Below are 17,500 nucleotides of genomic sequence, written 5' to 3' on the forward strand. Positions count from 1 at the left end.
TCTCTCTCTCTCTCTCTCAACGTACCCGGCGGCAGGCAGTTCCTCAGAGCACCACCCTACCATTACCAGGTGATAATGGGGGCCTTAGTTCTAATTAGCTCGAGAGAGAGAGAGAGAGAGAGAGAGAGAGAGAGAGAGAGAGAGAGGATGGGACAGACATACATGTGGAAAAAAGAAATTGAAAGATAAAGACGAGAGAAAGGGAGGAGAGGAGGAAGTGAGGACGGAAAGGAGGAAGACAGATGGAAGGAGCTAGTCTAGGAAGGAGAGGGTGAAGGATACGGAGAGAGGATGGGGAGAAAGAGAGGAAGGGACATGGGACGAGAAGGAAAGAGTGTAAGGAAAGGAAGACGGGTGGGAGGGAGAGTCTGAAAAAGATGGAGACAAAGAGAGAGAGAGAGAGAGAGACAGAGAGAGAGAGAGGGACAAATGAAGGAGAAAGAAAGAGAAAGAATCATAAAGGGAAACAAGAAAAGAGGAATGGAAAAGAAGTAAAATAAAAAATGAATGAATAATAAAGCAGTAAAATAAGACTAACGGGAAATATGAGAGAGAGAGAGAGAGAGAGAGAGAGAGAGAGAGAGAGAGAGAGAGTAAATTTCATGAGTGGTGTAGTGGATAGAACAAGACGGGTGGGTGGGTGAGGCGCGGGTCCATCACCATCCCCTCACTTGATAAATGACGCAGATAATGGCGTGATCAGCGGCGGGAGGGAAACAAGTAATAAAATTAGTGCTCGCAGCTTAACAAATCCCACCACCGCCATTTCCCGCCCCCTGCCACGCGCCGAACACCCCCCCCCTCCTTTACTTCCCTTCCCCCTCCCCCCCCACTCCCCCAGACACGTGGCAGCGCGAGCACACCAGTTGGCACCCCCTCACCTCACCCCCACGCGCACACGCACACGCACACGCCAAGTCACCCGATACTGCATTCAACAGACACACCATTAGCAACTTTATCGAGTGTATGTGTTGGGGAGAGCTGAAGGTGTGTGTGTGTGTGTGTGTGTGTGTGTGTGTGTGTGTGTGTGTGTGTGTGTGTGTGTGTGTAAGTACTAGCCTGTATCTGCTGTATGCAAGTTTTTTTCTTTTTTGGCTACTGCTACTGTACTAAATAATACTTATCTATTAACTCTCTCATGATGTAGGCGACTCTTCTATTCCAGCTGACGTTACGCGATTATATTTGGTTGGGAGTGAGTCATAGGAGCCTGAGAGTATCTGATGCCCCAAGGACGAACTATTAAATTTCGTACACTCTATATTGACCCACAGGTGAGGAGATTTAATACTGGTGGCCCTTCAGAGAGTAAGAGCACAATCCCGTTTTCTGTGTATTAAAAAGCAATTCATGGTATGGTGATTTAAGCCGGTCTGAGAATTGTGTATCTTGCATCATCACCTTCACACCCTTATCCTCACACTCATGCACGTCCAGCATCACCCTCACTGTCATCTTCACCCTCACCCTCACCCTTACCCCCCACCCTGCCCCAGCCTGGAGTGCAACAGGTGGGGTCGACCATTACCACTTGACCCCAGCAACCCCACCACCTGGACCACCCTCCCCCTCCCCCACACTCACATCCACCCCAAAGTATGTATATGGTACGTATGTATGTATGTCGTCAGTTTCCTCTTTAAATCCTTATGTCCGATGACTTTTTTCTTTTTTATCAGGTTACCATCAAGAAATTTCATTCAACTTAACGGTGACGTCATGCAGAGAAGGGGCTAATGAAGGCACTGTATGTCTAACAGCTCCAGTTTGAAAGTTTATTCTAAAACCAGTAAAATCGTTTGGATGTAGCAAGAATATTTTTGAAAGACCAGACTAAAGGGATTAAGACAAATATTTTTCCTTTTACATAATGGGAAAGTAACACTGGAAATAAAAGTCTCCTTAATAATCAGGCAGGGCGCGGAATTTTTTATTTATTTATTTATTTTTTGCTGGTGCCTTCAGACAACTTATTCAGACTGAGAAAGAGATTTCCAACTGGAGGGGCTGGATAGTCTTCGCTAACTCTTCCATATCTATAAATCCTTCCTGAGTTGATTAAAACTGACTGGTGGCAGTGTGATCAAAACAAATATTGTTTTCTAGGAGAGAAGGGTTTCAGTATTTCAATATCTGAACATCGTGGGCAGTTAGTCAAATCTGTCTGTACCCCTTTTACTCCGGTGACTATCCATTACTTTTGTAGTTTGTTCATGTTATTTCCAAACGATTTTTAGTCAACTCAGGAAATGCCTCTGATATTCAAAGGATTAATGAAGCCTTTATCTAATCCCAACAGTTCGAAAAATCTCTCCTAAGCTACACAAAATCGTTCGAAGGTAGGAAAAACGAAGTATAAAATAGGTCACCGCAGTGAACTGGTTAATTCTGAGATTATCTGTTACCGTACAGGACAGTTTGTAATATCCGACAAATTTTGGAACAGTATAATATCCAGCATCTCCAAAGACAATGAATGATTTACTCAGATTTGCCATAACATCTGACATCCCGAAAAGCTATACACACACACACACACACATATATATATATATATATATATATATATATATATATATATATAAAAAAAAAAGATACATATATATATATATATATATATATATATATATATATATATATAGATATATATATATATACACAGGGAGTTTGTGTAGCCAGTGATTTCATGAAATCCATAGGGAATTCGTGAAATGAGTTAAAATTAGGATGCGTTAATTAGGGTTAAGCTAATTTAGGCAGAAGTTGGTTAGGCTGGGATAATCTAGGTTAAGTCTACGTTAGGTTAGGCTAGGTTAGTTAGGTCAGGTTATGTTAATTTAGATGAATGCCAAGTTATGTTAAGCGTTGATCTAAATTAACCTAACCTAACCCAAGTTTAACCTAGATTATCCCAGGCTAATCTAACAGCAGCCAAAATTAACCTAACCTTAATTAACCCATCCTAATTCAAAGTCATTTCACGAATTCCCTGGAGATTTCATGAAATCACTGGTTACACAAATTCCCCGTTATACAGTATATATATATATATATATATATATATATATATATATATATATATATATATATATATATATATATATATGTAATCGTAGGAAAGTCACCCCTCTGCATCCGGCGATGCATTTTCTAAATTTAATTCACTGTCTCCAGTTGGCTCTTTTCGGTTTTGGATTTTTCAACCGCAGGGAACAGATAAGCCTTGATTAATTCCCTCCATCCTAGAGGTGAATACAAACAGGCTAAATAAACTCCCCGGTGGTGACGGGAATAAAATGCAAAATACGTCACTGGACGGAAGGGTTAAAAATATTCTTCGACATATCAGTTACCGCGGGAAACTCATTACTAAATCAACTTAAAATCCAGCAAAATATCCGAGGCCGAAGGAAAGCCATGAATATTGTAATAATGGCGGTAAGTTTATTCCTCCACCCAGCACTTGGTTACACGAGTTAGAACCCTTCTCGTCGTGTAGAGAGAAATTAATCCCTTCTCTTCAGATGGTCTCTCCACGGCTGAAACAAATCGTCTGGTACCACCATCATCAACATCACAATCATCACCATTACCCTCATCCTCATCATCATCATCTTCACCATCACCATTACCCTCACCCTCATCATCATCATCATCTCAGTCCTAATTCTCACATACTGTACAAGATTGATTGAAGAACTAAAGATAGGTCTGGACACAAAGAAATAGAAAGCACAGGAAGCACAATAGTAGGAGGGCTGCTAAACAACACAGTACGTACACTAGCTCAAAAGAAAAAAAAATCAGTACACAATATGACACATGGATCGAAGAATACCAAGAAATGCGGTTCTGTCCTCACACACGTTGGCAGACAAGATGGTAGATGGTTGTGATATTAGCCAGTACCTGCGGCCTGTAATAATATGTGGGAAATGACCGCCCATACTAATAATAAATGCAGGCACCAACACGCTGATAATTCCGCATGGCTGAATCATTACGGCTGGCATCGAATCCACAGTGCACCGATGCTTTTTGGAGCCAGTGTACAGTGAAATGCGCCACGCCATCATTCACACATCAATCAACCCTTCCCAATCCTGACTCACATTAGAAAGAACCCTATCCATCAAAATGCATGGTGATCCTGTCTTTATGTACCATGCGATCATTAACTCACAGGTTCCTATATCTGACTCATCCTAGCATTTGAAATCGTCCGGTGTCTGCTGGCATAGAATACTAGAGTTATCACCACCATTAGAGAGTTAACGGTACATGCAATAAACACTCTCATCACCGTACGACTCACTCACGTTTAATACAAATGGTCTGATGTTCGCTTGAATAAAATACTGGAGTTGTCCCTACCATGAAGGGGTTAATGGTACCAGTATTAACACTTTCAGGTTTCTAGGACTCAGTTGAATATAGTCGTCTGGCACTAGCTGGCATAGAATATTATAAATTTTCGTTACCGTGAGACAGTTATTTACGCCTTCAGAAACTAGGCTAAACCATCCATAATTACAAGCTTTTAAAGATGCTGTTTATGTGTGTGTTTTTTTTAACAAGTCGCAAATCCATTCATGCCTACCAAAAACTCAACTTCTTCTCACAGTCAAAAATAGCCGCAATCATATCATCAGTGGTGTAATTTTCTGGTTGTTATAACACTTCCTGACCATGAAGTCTCACTGTGTACTTCGTGACTTCGTTCCTCAAAAAAACAAACAAACAATAAAGTTTTTAATTTCGTATTCTATACACACTTCCATACTCATTCATCAAGCCCTGCTACTTAAACTCGTCTCCATTTAATACTACCATCAGCGCACAACAGTACAGGCAATATCCACACCCTACGCCCTTTCTTTTACTAGCTACACTTCAGCATCCACTGCCCTACCTTGTATTTCATTCACAATACCATCCATATAAATACTAAAAACTACGGAGACTATTTATGTGAATGGCACTATAAAAGAAATACAAGGTAGGGCAGTGGATGTTGAAGTGTCCCCAGCGAGAGAGGGTAGGGTGTGGAAATTGCCTGTACTTTATAAACAACGGCCTTGGGTGTAGAACAAGCAAAATTTCATTGTGATATGCAGTCACCTGAAAACAAATAACTGACACCAAGCACCTATTCCTGCATTATATATCTTTAACGGAATTTTTACTCTTGAAATTTCTTTTAGGTGTACCAGTACCACTGTCGTCGCGCTAATTTTAAATTCTAGGTCTAATGGGCATCAAATAATTTTCTAGATACGACAATAACCAGGTTCTGGTTACGTTCTCGAAACTATTATCAAAGCAGCCACGACGGCGCTTTCGCACAAAGCTGAAAGAGCTGAACTTTACTTAATATTATCCGAGAAGAAAAACTCGCACGATGCCTACTAACGATCAAATACCAAATCTATTCTGACCGTCAACTGGGCCATTACATGCTCACGTTGATGGAATGTTATGGGCGTCATTCAAGTGTTTGTCTGTGATGCTAATGATGGTGTTAGGTAGTGGAGTGTGTCAGTGTGTGTTATTGTGTTAGGGCTGGAGCATGACGGGTGTGGGAGAGCAGTCTAACTCCCCCTACCCCCTTGGTGGTGTAGGACTCTCACGGTGTGCAGTGGTGTGCGTGATATTACATTGGTCACCCCTCTATGCCACACCCCACCCCATCCCACCCCTTCGTATCATAAACTCAACCCCAGACTCTAACTACAGCCCACTCCAACTTCATACCATAAACTCACCCAACCCCAGACCCTACCCCTACCCCACCCCACCCCTTCATACCATACCATAAACTCACTCAACCCCAGCCCCTACCTCCCCTGCCTCATCCATTCCGTCATCCCATGCTCACACACCCTGCCTGAGCCCATATATCCCCACCCAGGCTCACTTCTTGCCCCTGCTCCTTATACCCATCCCTTCCCCCACACTTCGCCCCGCTACATCATTCTCTAAACCAACCCATCCCTCTCCTCGTCCTTTCCTCGCTCATCCTTCCTTGGCCCAACCCATCCCCCTGCCCTGCCTTTCCCACCTCATCCTTCCCATCTCCAACCATCCCACCCAACCCCGTCTAACTTCAGCTTTTCTTGCCCCCGAATCTAGAATATAATGACACAGTAATAAGTTTCAAATACAGTAATAAGTAAAGAAACGGCTGAGTGTAAGGGCAAAACACCAGAGATTTTAATGGTTAAGTCAGACACTTGTTTACCACTTTAATTACAGACAGAAAATCAACAATACCTTCCGTTAAATGAAAAGAAATATATTGCTATACGACTCTGTTTTCTTTTGCTAGCATTGTGATTTACAGTATTTAGTTTTTCCTTGTGACTATTTCCAACCATCCTTTCCTCATCCAAACTTTTCCCACAAATCTATCCTGTATCCAAACAGAAATAGCTATAGAGGAATACCGACAACACATATAAACCTTCTTTAAGCTGCATACTCTCACTCTCTCTCTCTCTCTCTCTCTCTCTCTCTCTCTCTACCAGTATATATGCAGGGTCATTCGCGCTGAGACTCGATAATAATTTCAATATTTTCGTTATTTATGGAGCGATTAAAATGAAATTTGGTTCTTACATTCTTCAGTTTTTTACAATTTATCCTCAATTACAAAAAGTTTTTACAGCGGTCTCCTTCAACGTTTAAACCTAAATGACCCCTGTGTTCCGCACTAACGAACTATCTGTGTAGTGTATCCACTGAGATGGTTGCATTCTCCCTAATGATGTTTTCTTTTAAGTAATCAACTATATGCGGCTTGTGTTAAAATCCCCTTCCCTTAAGGTGACTCCACAGCCACAAAAAATCTTCACTTACGTCAGGAGAATAAAAACGCGGTCAGTTATTGAGTGTGGCATGAACACTGGATTAGTGCAGTTCACAAACGGACGCCCAACTAGCGCTGCGTTGGTGAAATAACTGCATTTCCTTTTCAGCACGTCTCATTAATTTCATATGATGGAGAGTTTCTCATATATAGTATTGGGCTGACACAGACTGAAGTTTGTAAGTACAGGATTTCATTTAAATCCTTTCATTCGTAGCAGATATACATGCGATATTCTTTGCCCTCAAAGCAGTGAATCATCCTGTATCAATCGATTTAATATTCTTTACAAATCAGTACTTGCCTCCACAACTCAATACTTCTACACCCATTCCCATCTCAGCTACCCGTTTTATTAAGTCCTCCATCATCCTCCCATCATCCATCATCTTACGCCTGTTACCCACGCATTTTTTTTTGCGTAAAATGTGGTGCGTTAAAGCTACACCCACCCCAGCCCCCTAGTCTCGTACGATTCATTCTTCTCACAACTTCCTGCGTTTGAATGTAGTACGTAAATGCTATATAAAATGAGGTGCAATAGGAAAGACATCCATTCTTTTTACTTCACTGTTAAAACATGGCGAAAATATAAATGACAACTGACCTCTACATTGTGGCTAATTGCGTTATGTGCAGTGGCATGCACTCTATTAATTGCGTATCCTCACTGTGTTTTAAGAGTGACCGTCATTAAGGAAGTACATGCTATAATTATCTTCACGCACTAATTTATTATATCACAAGCCTTGGTCTTTTCAAAATTTTGCCTTAATTGAACTAAGTTAAGGCTATACACCCCCCTCTTACGAACTCTCTTACGATTTCCTCTAGTCAGCTTCGTTCTTTGGGCTGTATTTCTTCTGGCATATAGGAAATATCGTTGCACTTCATTAGTGATGTATCCTCTACATTACTCTTTATTAGCCAAAAGTCGTTAACAAAATGGCATACCTGGCATACAAGATAATATTAAGGTGAAATATGCCGTGAAACTGGTCGAAAAGGAGGAGGTGGCGTGATGTCCTTACGCCATCCAGATTACGCTCCTTAAAACACCACAGCATCCCCTATACTTCAGAATATTCTCTCTCTCTCTCTCGTACAACTGCGATCAATGGTTCTTTTATGCATTATCTCGAAAGTGGTGTCGAATCCAGAAGGAAACGGGGGGGGGGGAGTAAGACTACGGAACCCTCCCTCACCTTCTTATAAGACTTTTATTTATTTGATTATTTATTGCTATGCATTTCTTCCAACAGTAACACACTTACATAATATTCTTTAAAGCTTACTGGGCTTCTAGGATCGTATAACTAGGTTTTGGAAATAAGCCTCGCTCGGTATTTACGCAAGAAAGTCGATAAATATTAATGTCCACCCTAGCCCGGTCTCAAACACAAATACTGATTCACTTCCTTATGAAAAATAACAACAAAGTGAACACTGACTTTCGAAACACAGTGATGCGATTGGAACAGCACGACAATTTTTTCAGATATTACGTGGTGTCATTATTGTTCGGCTAAATAGGAGAACAATACTATTATATTTCGTAATGCCTGTATCTAACGCTGACGAAATGGAGATGGAAAGTGTCTGGTGGAAATTAATGATCGCAGTGTACATAGGATTTTTTTTTTTTTTTTTTTTCTGGTGGTATGGAAGTGCACAAGAAAATAATAAAAAAACAAAAGTGAAAAGGCGTATGCAAGGTGAAAGGCAGCCATTAATCGCGAGTGTTTGTACCATTTTTTTTAAAATCAGGAAATACACCATGAAAATACCGTAATGGCGCCGGATTCACAAACAAACAAGGACAAGAATAATTTAGAATATTTCTGTCACTTATTCTTCCCCGGAAAAAAAAAAAAAACATTGAGAGAAATTATCACTACATATTGTTTTTACAGGATAAACAACATGTGCTGAAACTCTCATTGTTTTGTCCTTTCTGTTAATCAAAATGTGAATTGCAGGTGTTTTTTTCTTATTGCTTATTTCCTATTCAGGACAAACCCCATTACTCTGAGGAACGTTGTCACTGAAAGTCGAGCAAGGATGAAAATATATGAAAATAAAAGCTGATAATTACGGGATGAATTATCGTTGCTACAGTAGAGTGAGTGGATGATACGTTTGTTTGTGCATCCTTCGCCAAAATTGTACTCTTTGACTTACCTGCACCCTGGCCTCCGTCAGGTCGATCTTCATGGCTATCTCCTCCCTGGTGTAGATGTCCGGGTAGTGCGTCTCCTGTGGGGGAAAAAATGGGTGGTGTGAGGAAGAGGATGTAAGAGGGAAAGATAGGGGTGACGAAAGAGAAGAATGAGGGAGGGGGCGAGAGAGGGGGAAGTGAAAAATGAGAGTACGGATGAGATAATATGGAGAGTATGAGGAGATGAGATACTGGTGAGAGAGAATGCAAATCGTCAGGGAGAAGAAGAGGTGTAAGATAGCAAGAGAGTGTGAAGGACGAGAGATAGGGGGAAGTGAGAGGAAGAGGTGAGAATGTGGATCAGGCCCATGCACACGATTAGTGATCACCTGTGGTGTACGAGCACTGTGCTCATCAAGGCCCAGACCTTCCGCACGTATACTGACCCCAAAGCAAGGCCTAAAGAATGCCCCATAGCAGCGTGTTGGTAGTTGGCAGGCAGGCCGCTGCCCCTGTCGGCCAGCAAATGATCCCTGGGAACATTAGCGGCCTTACTGCATGCTCTTACAATGTAATATACAAGGCCACTAAATAATATTCTGCAACTTCAGTGACAATATAATACAATAAGAAACCGGACCGAGACACATAACACTCGTAAGTTACGGCTCATGTTGGCAGCTCTGGCCCCCTGAGTTGCCAATTACTCTGTGGGATGTGATTAATGCGTGTTGTATCTACGCGCAGTGTTCATGATACACTCATGTTTCACGATACAAATCAAACAGCACAACCACTAACATTATATATTAAAAACGAATGAGAATTGTACGCCTCAGACATACCTAAGTTGTATTTACGGTAAAATCAGTGAAGGTCGAGAAGTATTCGGCTCTCGCTGTTTGCCCTTAAGTTCATCGCGTGCAGTGAAGCAGAAAGGCTTCGAACATAACCTCTGACGCACATTTGGATACTGTACCACATCTCTTCTGGTGAAGGTCAATGCTACTCCGTGATGGCATTGACTCTTAAATTTTCATTATCAATGACCTCCAAAGTGCTGTATCAAGACCAGGATCATAATTCACATTCCTTCACACACGCTAAGACGTATCAACGTCATCAGATAATCACGGAAGACTGTGGCATTGATCACTGCGGATGGTATCAGACCCCAAAGCATGGAGATATGAAGAAATGTACAGCACTGGGAGAGAGAGAGAGAGAGAGAGAGAGAGAGAGAGAGAGAGAGAGAGAGAGAGAGAAATATTACTGACGATTTTTTTAAATTGATCTGATGCAACAAGATAAGTCTTTAAAAGAATGATGGATAGTGCATGGGGAAGTGAGAGGACCGAAAGGAAGACTTAAGAGGTGTTAGTGTGGGTGTATACAGGGAGCGAACGATAGACAGAGGATCGAGGAAGTTATATGGAGATATGAGGAGAAGTGGGGAGTGAAAGGCCGTGGCTGCCTCTCGGCTGCTCAGCTGAATCCTTTGCCTGCTAAGATTTCCCACTGTTGATTATAATAGCTTGGTACAGACCATAGTAAAATATCCATATCTGACAATAACATGGAACTTCATTTAAGGTATAATTATGTTTGACTTATGATTATGTGTAGTTTTTGACTACCCAAGGCTTTATACCATAATGTCTGTACTTGAGACAGTAACTCATACAGTTACAGAACAGTTCATTTCTTAAAGAAAAATTACCAATACAAACAAACACACACACACACACACACACACACACACACACACACACACACACACATTACCTGGAAGGCTCGCTCCAACTCCTTCAGCTGTGCAGAAGTGAAGGTTGTCCTGATGCGTCGCTGCTTCCGCTTCTCAGACAACACCCCCTCGTGGGCACCGTACATCTTGTAGCCCAGGCCCGCTGAAACACACACCACGACACATTAGCAAGACCACTTCTTATACAGTATATCAACATTCATGCGATCGGGACAACTCTCGCAATTTACTCCAGCCAACGTTTGACGATTTTATTCACTTGAGTGAGTAATAAGAGCCCAGAGTGTTAACCGCTTTCATCAGTGGACTTTTCATACTCAATGCTATCTCCTGACGGGTTATTCAACTTGGAATATTGCAACTGGAGGGGTCAAACATAGCCTTCATCATCTTCATCACAGCTAGCAGTCTTTCCTATGCAGAATAAATTCGTCAGGTGGAAGCAAGAATAAAATATACAGTCGTCCTCTGGCTGAAGGGGTTAATGTAGGTTGGCCACTGTTTAAAGCAACCCATAATTAGAAATATTGTTTACAAATTAAATCATAATCATCACCATCACATCATCATCATCATCATCATCATCATCATTATCATCATCATCACCTAACACTCACCCCTTTTTTTCCACAGCAGCGTTAGGGCCCGGGGCAAGGCTAATCAGTCCTAACATTTAAGACAAAGGTGACCAGCCTCACGTGACCTTCCCTGAGTGGCATTATGTGAGTAAATAAATCCCAGACGCCCTTCAAATGGAAACTCTTATGGGGGTCATCCAGTTGGAGCGCCTCAACCCACTAGATCGCCAGACGTCCATTTGGATATATGATTACTGCCTAACATTGTATTTGGTTTCCTGGATTAGGTTTCCTGGATTACAGGAACAATTTGGTTTTCATCCAGTGCACAGTCACCTAAAGGCTGAACTACATCGAGTGAGTGGATACTGGCCGCCTCACCTATCGCCGAACAACTGAATTCCTTAAAGAATGTGTAGCCTATTATCTCTCTCTCTCTCTCTCTCTCTCTCTCTCTCTCTCTCTCTCTCCATTCTGCTTTTTCTCAACCTGCCCCATACGAGGGGGGTCTTCTAAAAATAGGACATGGAACAGCAATAAGAATTAAATTAAAGGACGGCATCATACTGAAGGGGTTGATGAAGATTGTTCATAACTTGACCACTGTCTTCTAAGGTGTCTCTAAGTCGTATAAATCATGTGACTAGCAACTGTACAAAAAGATGTTATCGTACTGAAGGGCTGTTTACAAGTCTCGATGGCGCAGAAGGCAGCGCTTGAGTCTCATAATCTCAAGGTCGTGAGTTTGATCCTCACTCGGGGCAGGTGTTTTTGGCAAATTTATTCGCAGTTCATGGACGTAGAGGCGACAAGAATGCCTGTGAGAAGAGCCACGTACAGTACAGTAATTATGTTTAGTAGCAGTACTTGTCCCGGGGTCATCTCGACGTGAACCCAGTGGACTGCTGTCTGAAACTGCCCCTCTCATGCAGCCCACCATTCTCCTTTTGCTGAACAGGGAGGGACTTAAGGAACTTTCGTATTACATGGTAGCTCCACCGCCCGAGTATAACAGTGCCACCACGTGAAGGTGGCCCTCTTCAGCAGCGTAATGTGTTTGATGGGAGGGTACAGCAGTTTCTGCCAGACTTACTACCTTATTCTTGTTAACATATCCCGCGTCATAACAGTTCCTCTAAAGTAATGCATTTTATATAAGCATACTACCCCTAAATACCGTCTATTTGTCTTCTTTGTTACTTATATCTTTTTAGTGTCGATATAGTTTGCACCATCAGCATACACGAAAATATAAAGGAGTAATATGTAAAACAAATCACCATGAGGCGTTACGAAACCTCTCAAGCGACTGACATAACGGCGATTGGGCTTGAAGAGGGTCCAGGTGGGGCCTAAAGTGATGTATCCTCAAACTAACCCTTTGGCCGGGATATACGAACATTGTATTCTATTTCGGGTGATATAAGACAATTTTTTTTAGATCTGAGATATTCTGGGGCAGCAAAAAAAAAAATAAAAAAAAATAAAATAAATATATATATTATCTCGACTAACAACTTGGATCACATTACGTCTATTTAGGGATGGAAGCCTATCTAGCAGCGATCCTGTCCGTCTGTCTTTCACTATCAATTTTCGGACAGGAGGTGCTTCACTCCCGTAGACTTTGGCAACTAAGTGACGCCATACCAAACCACACTACATCACATCACACGAAAGAATCCTCCCACACCACACCACACAAAATCCTCCTCCTACACCACACCACACCACACCACACATAATCACCCTCCTACAGCACACCACACCACAACTCACCATACATAATCAACCTCCTACACCACATCACACCACAACACACCATCATCATCACCCTCCCATACAACACAATCTCCAACCCACACCACACCACACCAATGGCAGTAATCAAGGGTCCCTGAAGCTCCAGCATGTAGTACGTTTATATATGTTTACTTTACTCTTGCTGCCTCCAGACGAATCTATTCAGCTTAGGGGAGAGATCTTGTACTGAAGGGATACACGGAGTCTGCATCTAGCGTAAACGTTTTGTTGACGTTCGCTAAGTCGTTATTTCGTTCCAGCAAGCATGAGACAACGACAAACACACCGCAGTCAAAAGTTAAGTAAAATATCAACATGAGGGCGACAGAATTCCTGCACTGGAACAATCTACGGTAGTGGGATATTAACACTCTCAGGCTCCTGTGACTCACTCTCAGTAGAAGAGCATCGTCTGGGGTCAGCTTAAACATACGACAACGTGTTTCCCGACCATGAGAGAATTAATGCCACCAGTAGTACCAATCTCAGGCCCTAATACCAACTCAGGTTTGAATAAAATCTACCGATGTTGGCTGGAATGGAATACAAGAGAAGCAACCAGGTGACGTTTAAGACACATTACTAACCACCCTATCCTGGTACAGTGTATACAAAGCCAGTATGTATCCAGTATGTATCGCCAGACGCCTAATCCCATGTCTATCACAATGCTTTGTATCCATTGCAAGATTTGTTGGCAGTGCATACATCCAATGATCTACTGTGCCCATACAGATATAGTGTACTGTTGATCAGTTTACACGAATAAAGATAGATACATACATAATACATACATACATAAATACATACACACACACACACACACACACACACACACACACATATATATATATATATATATATATATATATATATATATATATATATATACACAAAAACATATACATACATATATAAATATATACATACAAACATATACATACATATATACATTCAAATATATACATACACATATATACATATAAATATACATACACCACTATACTGTTAGGATAAAATACATTCATACACACAGGTATACAGTACTCTCTCTCTCCTCTCTCTCAGTACATACATGAGATAGCGTATAAGCCGTGAGCCGTGTGCAGTGAATCCTCTGTGCTAAATACTACTGCTTTGTTAGAGAGAGAGAGAGAGAGAGAGAGAGAGAGAGAGAGAGAGAGAGAGAGAGAGAATGACACGAACCTAGAATGAGTAGGGAGTGGGGGGGGTCGGAGGTAGGGAGGTTTGGGCGGGGCGGGTGGGGGTGTGTGTAGCGTGTGTATGAAAGCGCTTTATTTGTTTTCATTGTTGTCTCTGTGTTTATTTAGCCGAAAACAAGTACACAGCCCGCTCGCCGCCCGCCAGCCAGCCTCGCATTATACACTGTTGGCTCCAGCAATTATTTTTTTTGTTTTTACTTTTTTTTTGAGTTGCGTTTTATGGTGCTAATGAAAAATGAGATATGACACAGGGACGGTGAAGTGTGGGGTGTGGATGGATGGGGGGGTAGATGGAAGGGGGATTGGGAGGGTGATGGAGGGTGGATGGAAGAGAAAAAGAAGGCGATGGGATGGGGGATCTGTGTGGGGATGAGGGATGGGAGGGGGATGGGAATGGACTGTAGGGGGATGAAATGGGGGATGGAAGGGAGATGGAATGAAGATGGGAGGGGGAGGGGAATGGACTGTAGGGGGATGAAATGGGGGATGGAAGGGAGATGGAATGAAGATGGGAGGGCCGATGGGAGGTGGGATGGCAAGGAGGATGGGAGAGAGATGAAAGGGAGATGGGTGAGGGATGGGAGGGGAACGGGTGGGGGATGTGGGGGGAATGGATGGGCGATGGGAGTGGGAAGGGTGGGGGACGGGAGGGGTGGGTGCGAGGGAAATGGGTGGGGGATGGGTGATGGATGGGTAAAGGATGAGTGGGAAATGGGAGGTGGAATGGATGAGGGTTGGGAGGGGGGAATGAGTGAGGGATGGGATAGGGGGATGGCAGACGGACGGAAGGGGAACTGGGAGGGGAATGCGAGGAGGATGGGAAGGGGGAAGGGAGGGTGGAATGAAAGTGAAGGGGTGAAATGATAAATATACTAACCATGCTGTAGTGGACTGATAGTTAGTTAGGGTGTCGACGTTGAGGTGAAGTGGGAATGAAAAAGATGAAGTAAGGAGAAGAAGAGCAAGACTGAGATAGATGTATGGTTTAAAAAATGGAAAACATGGAAGGTGGAGGCTTGGAGTTGCACTTGTGACGGCAGATAGATAGACAGATAGATAGAGGTATGCAGACAGACCGACAGACAGACATACATAAATGAATGCACTGAAATCAGGCTTGTAAATATATACAAACATGCAGACAGATACATATAAAGTTTGAGAGAGAGAGAGAGAGAGAGAGAGAGAGGAAAATAATTTGAAAGTGTGGAAGGGGAGGAGAAAGGGGAAAGAGTAAAAATGGAGAGTTAGACAGGAACGAGAGAGAGAGAGAGAGAGAGAGAGAGAGAGAGAGAGAGAGACAGACAGACAGACAGACAGACAGAGGTAAACAAACAGAAAGAGACAGACAGACTGACTGACGAAAAAAGATATAGGGATGTGTGTGTGTGTGTGTGTGTGTGTGTGTGTGTGTGTGTGTGTGTGTGTGTGTGTAAATGGAGACGGAAGGGGGTGTGTGCGTGTGGGGAGGGGGGGTGTGCTTTTAGATGTAGCCTAAAGAGCGTCTCTACACACAGGGGCACAGGTTTAACAGTGTGGTTTTTGTGGGGGTATGAAACTGACTCGAGGGATTTACATGGAGGATTTACTCTCTCTCTCTCTCTCTCTCTCTCTCTCCTTTTTTCTCATTCTCTGTCCCTATGTCCCTGTCTCTCATCTGTGTTTTATCGTCTGTGTCTTCTTCCCTCCTCTCTACCTTTTTCCTCCCCTGCTTTCCCCCTTCTCTCAGTTTTACTACCCCGTACCTCCTTCTCTTCCCATACCCAGTCCTCCTCCCCACTATCATTGCAAAATAGATCTGGCTGACTATCGAGTGTGTGTGTGTGTGTGTGTGTGTGTGTGTGTGTGTGTGTGTGTGTGTGTGTGTGTGTGTGTGTAATAATGGTGGGTGAACGTTTTGGTTTGGATTATTAGACATGAAGAACTCTATACTCATTTTGACATATTATCAATGAAGTATACGGAAGCGGTGAATGCGCTACCTGATGTGAAAAATGCTTAGCTAGGTTTACCATATTAGTTAGAAATTAGGGAAAGGCTGGGTATGAAGCCCTGAGAAAAATCACTTGTAATATTCATAAATGACATCGACGAAAAATGGTGTGGGTAGATATGTAAGTAAATAATATATGGGAAAAAATGTTAGTTTCGATATACAAGCGATCATAAAATTGTGGCATGGATGCGTATATAATTTTGAAATATTATGAAAATTTATGTGGTTAGGACGCCCCAATCGGAGTGATGTGACTACGAGTGTGTATGGCTTCGAAATAAAATCCTATCAAGAGGAGCCGACTGATCATCTACCCTTATATATACTGAAATACGACAGCCTAGCCTCGGACCCCTACCCTTTGAGGGGGACAAAACGGGGCTGACTTTTTTTTTTTTCTGGTATATGAGGGATTAAAAAATGTATATGGGTGGATTTTGAAATGTCAGCGGTGAAAAATATGGTGTTGGTTTTGAATATTGGATGAGAGAAAATGTAGCTAGTATGGATGCGCGTTTGAGTCTGAATATTTAGCTGTGAAAAATATGATGTTGGTTTTAATAATTATTAGCGCTGAAAAAAAAAAAAAAAGGAGCGGGAAAAATATGGTTTTGTGTGCGTGGGGGGAGGGGATGTGTGTGTGTGTGTGTGTGTGTGTGTGTGTGTGTGTGTGTGTGTAATTCACCGGGTCGGTCAGGATCACTTGATGGTCGTGATCGTCAGCTTTTACCCTCCCAGAAGGGAGCTGAGAGCTCATATAGTCCGATCTAAGGGCAAGGCTGTGACCTTCACACACGCACACACCCATCCCCTTGCTCAAGGGGGACAGTAACCACCCACTTCGTCAGTGAAACTTTTCGCAACCTGAGCGAGGCGCGAACTCCCGTCCACCAGTTGGCAAGCGGGAACGTTACCACTGCACCAGCGCGCGCGCGCGCGCGTGCGTGTGTGTGTGTGTGTGTGTGTGTGTGTGTGTGTGTGTGTGTGTGTGTGTGTGTGTGTGTGTGTGTGTGTGTAGACAGCTATACTAGTCAGCTTCAAGCATAATTCTGATTTGTAATACGGCATGAAGCTGAAACGCATACATACATACATACATACATACA

At 42.6% G+C, this 17,500-nt stretch overlaps 1 protein-coding gene and 1 non-coding gene across 2 annotated transcripts in view; one reads left to right on the plus strand and one right to left on the minus strand.

Moving 5' to 3' along the window:
• The window catches only part of LOC145393004 (uncharacterized), a 215,316-nt gene that overhangs the window by 155,122 nt on the left and 42,694 nt on the right, over window positions 1–17,500 (minus strand). The window contains exons 3-4 of the mRNA XM_080267318.1: window positions 10,815–10,936; window positions 9,053–9,127 (exon numbers count right to left, since the gene is read on the minus strand). Of these exons, the coding sequence (XP_080123444.1) occupies window positions 9,053–9,127; window positions 10,815–10,936 (197 nt within the window). The remainder of the gene's footprint in view (window positions 1–9,052; window positions 9,128–10,814; window positions 10,937–17,500) is intronic.
• TRNAM-CAU (transfer RNA methionine (anticodon CAU)) lies at window positions 12,064–12,136 on the plus strand. Its single transcript has one exon. It is a non-coding gene; the product is annotated as a tRNA-Met (tRNA).

Source organism: Coenobita brevimanus, chromosome 23, assembly GCF_032717465.1.
Source record: "Coenobita brevimanus isolate Jiangsu-jjx chromosome 23, ASM3271746v2, whole genome shotgun sequence".
In the NCBI taxonomy this organism is placed as follows: domain Eukaryota; kingdom Metazoa; phylum Arthropoda; class Malacostraca; order Decapoda; family Coenobitidae; genus Coenobita; species Coenobita brevimanus.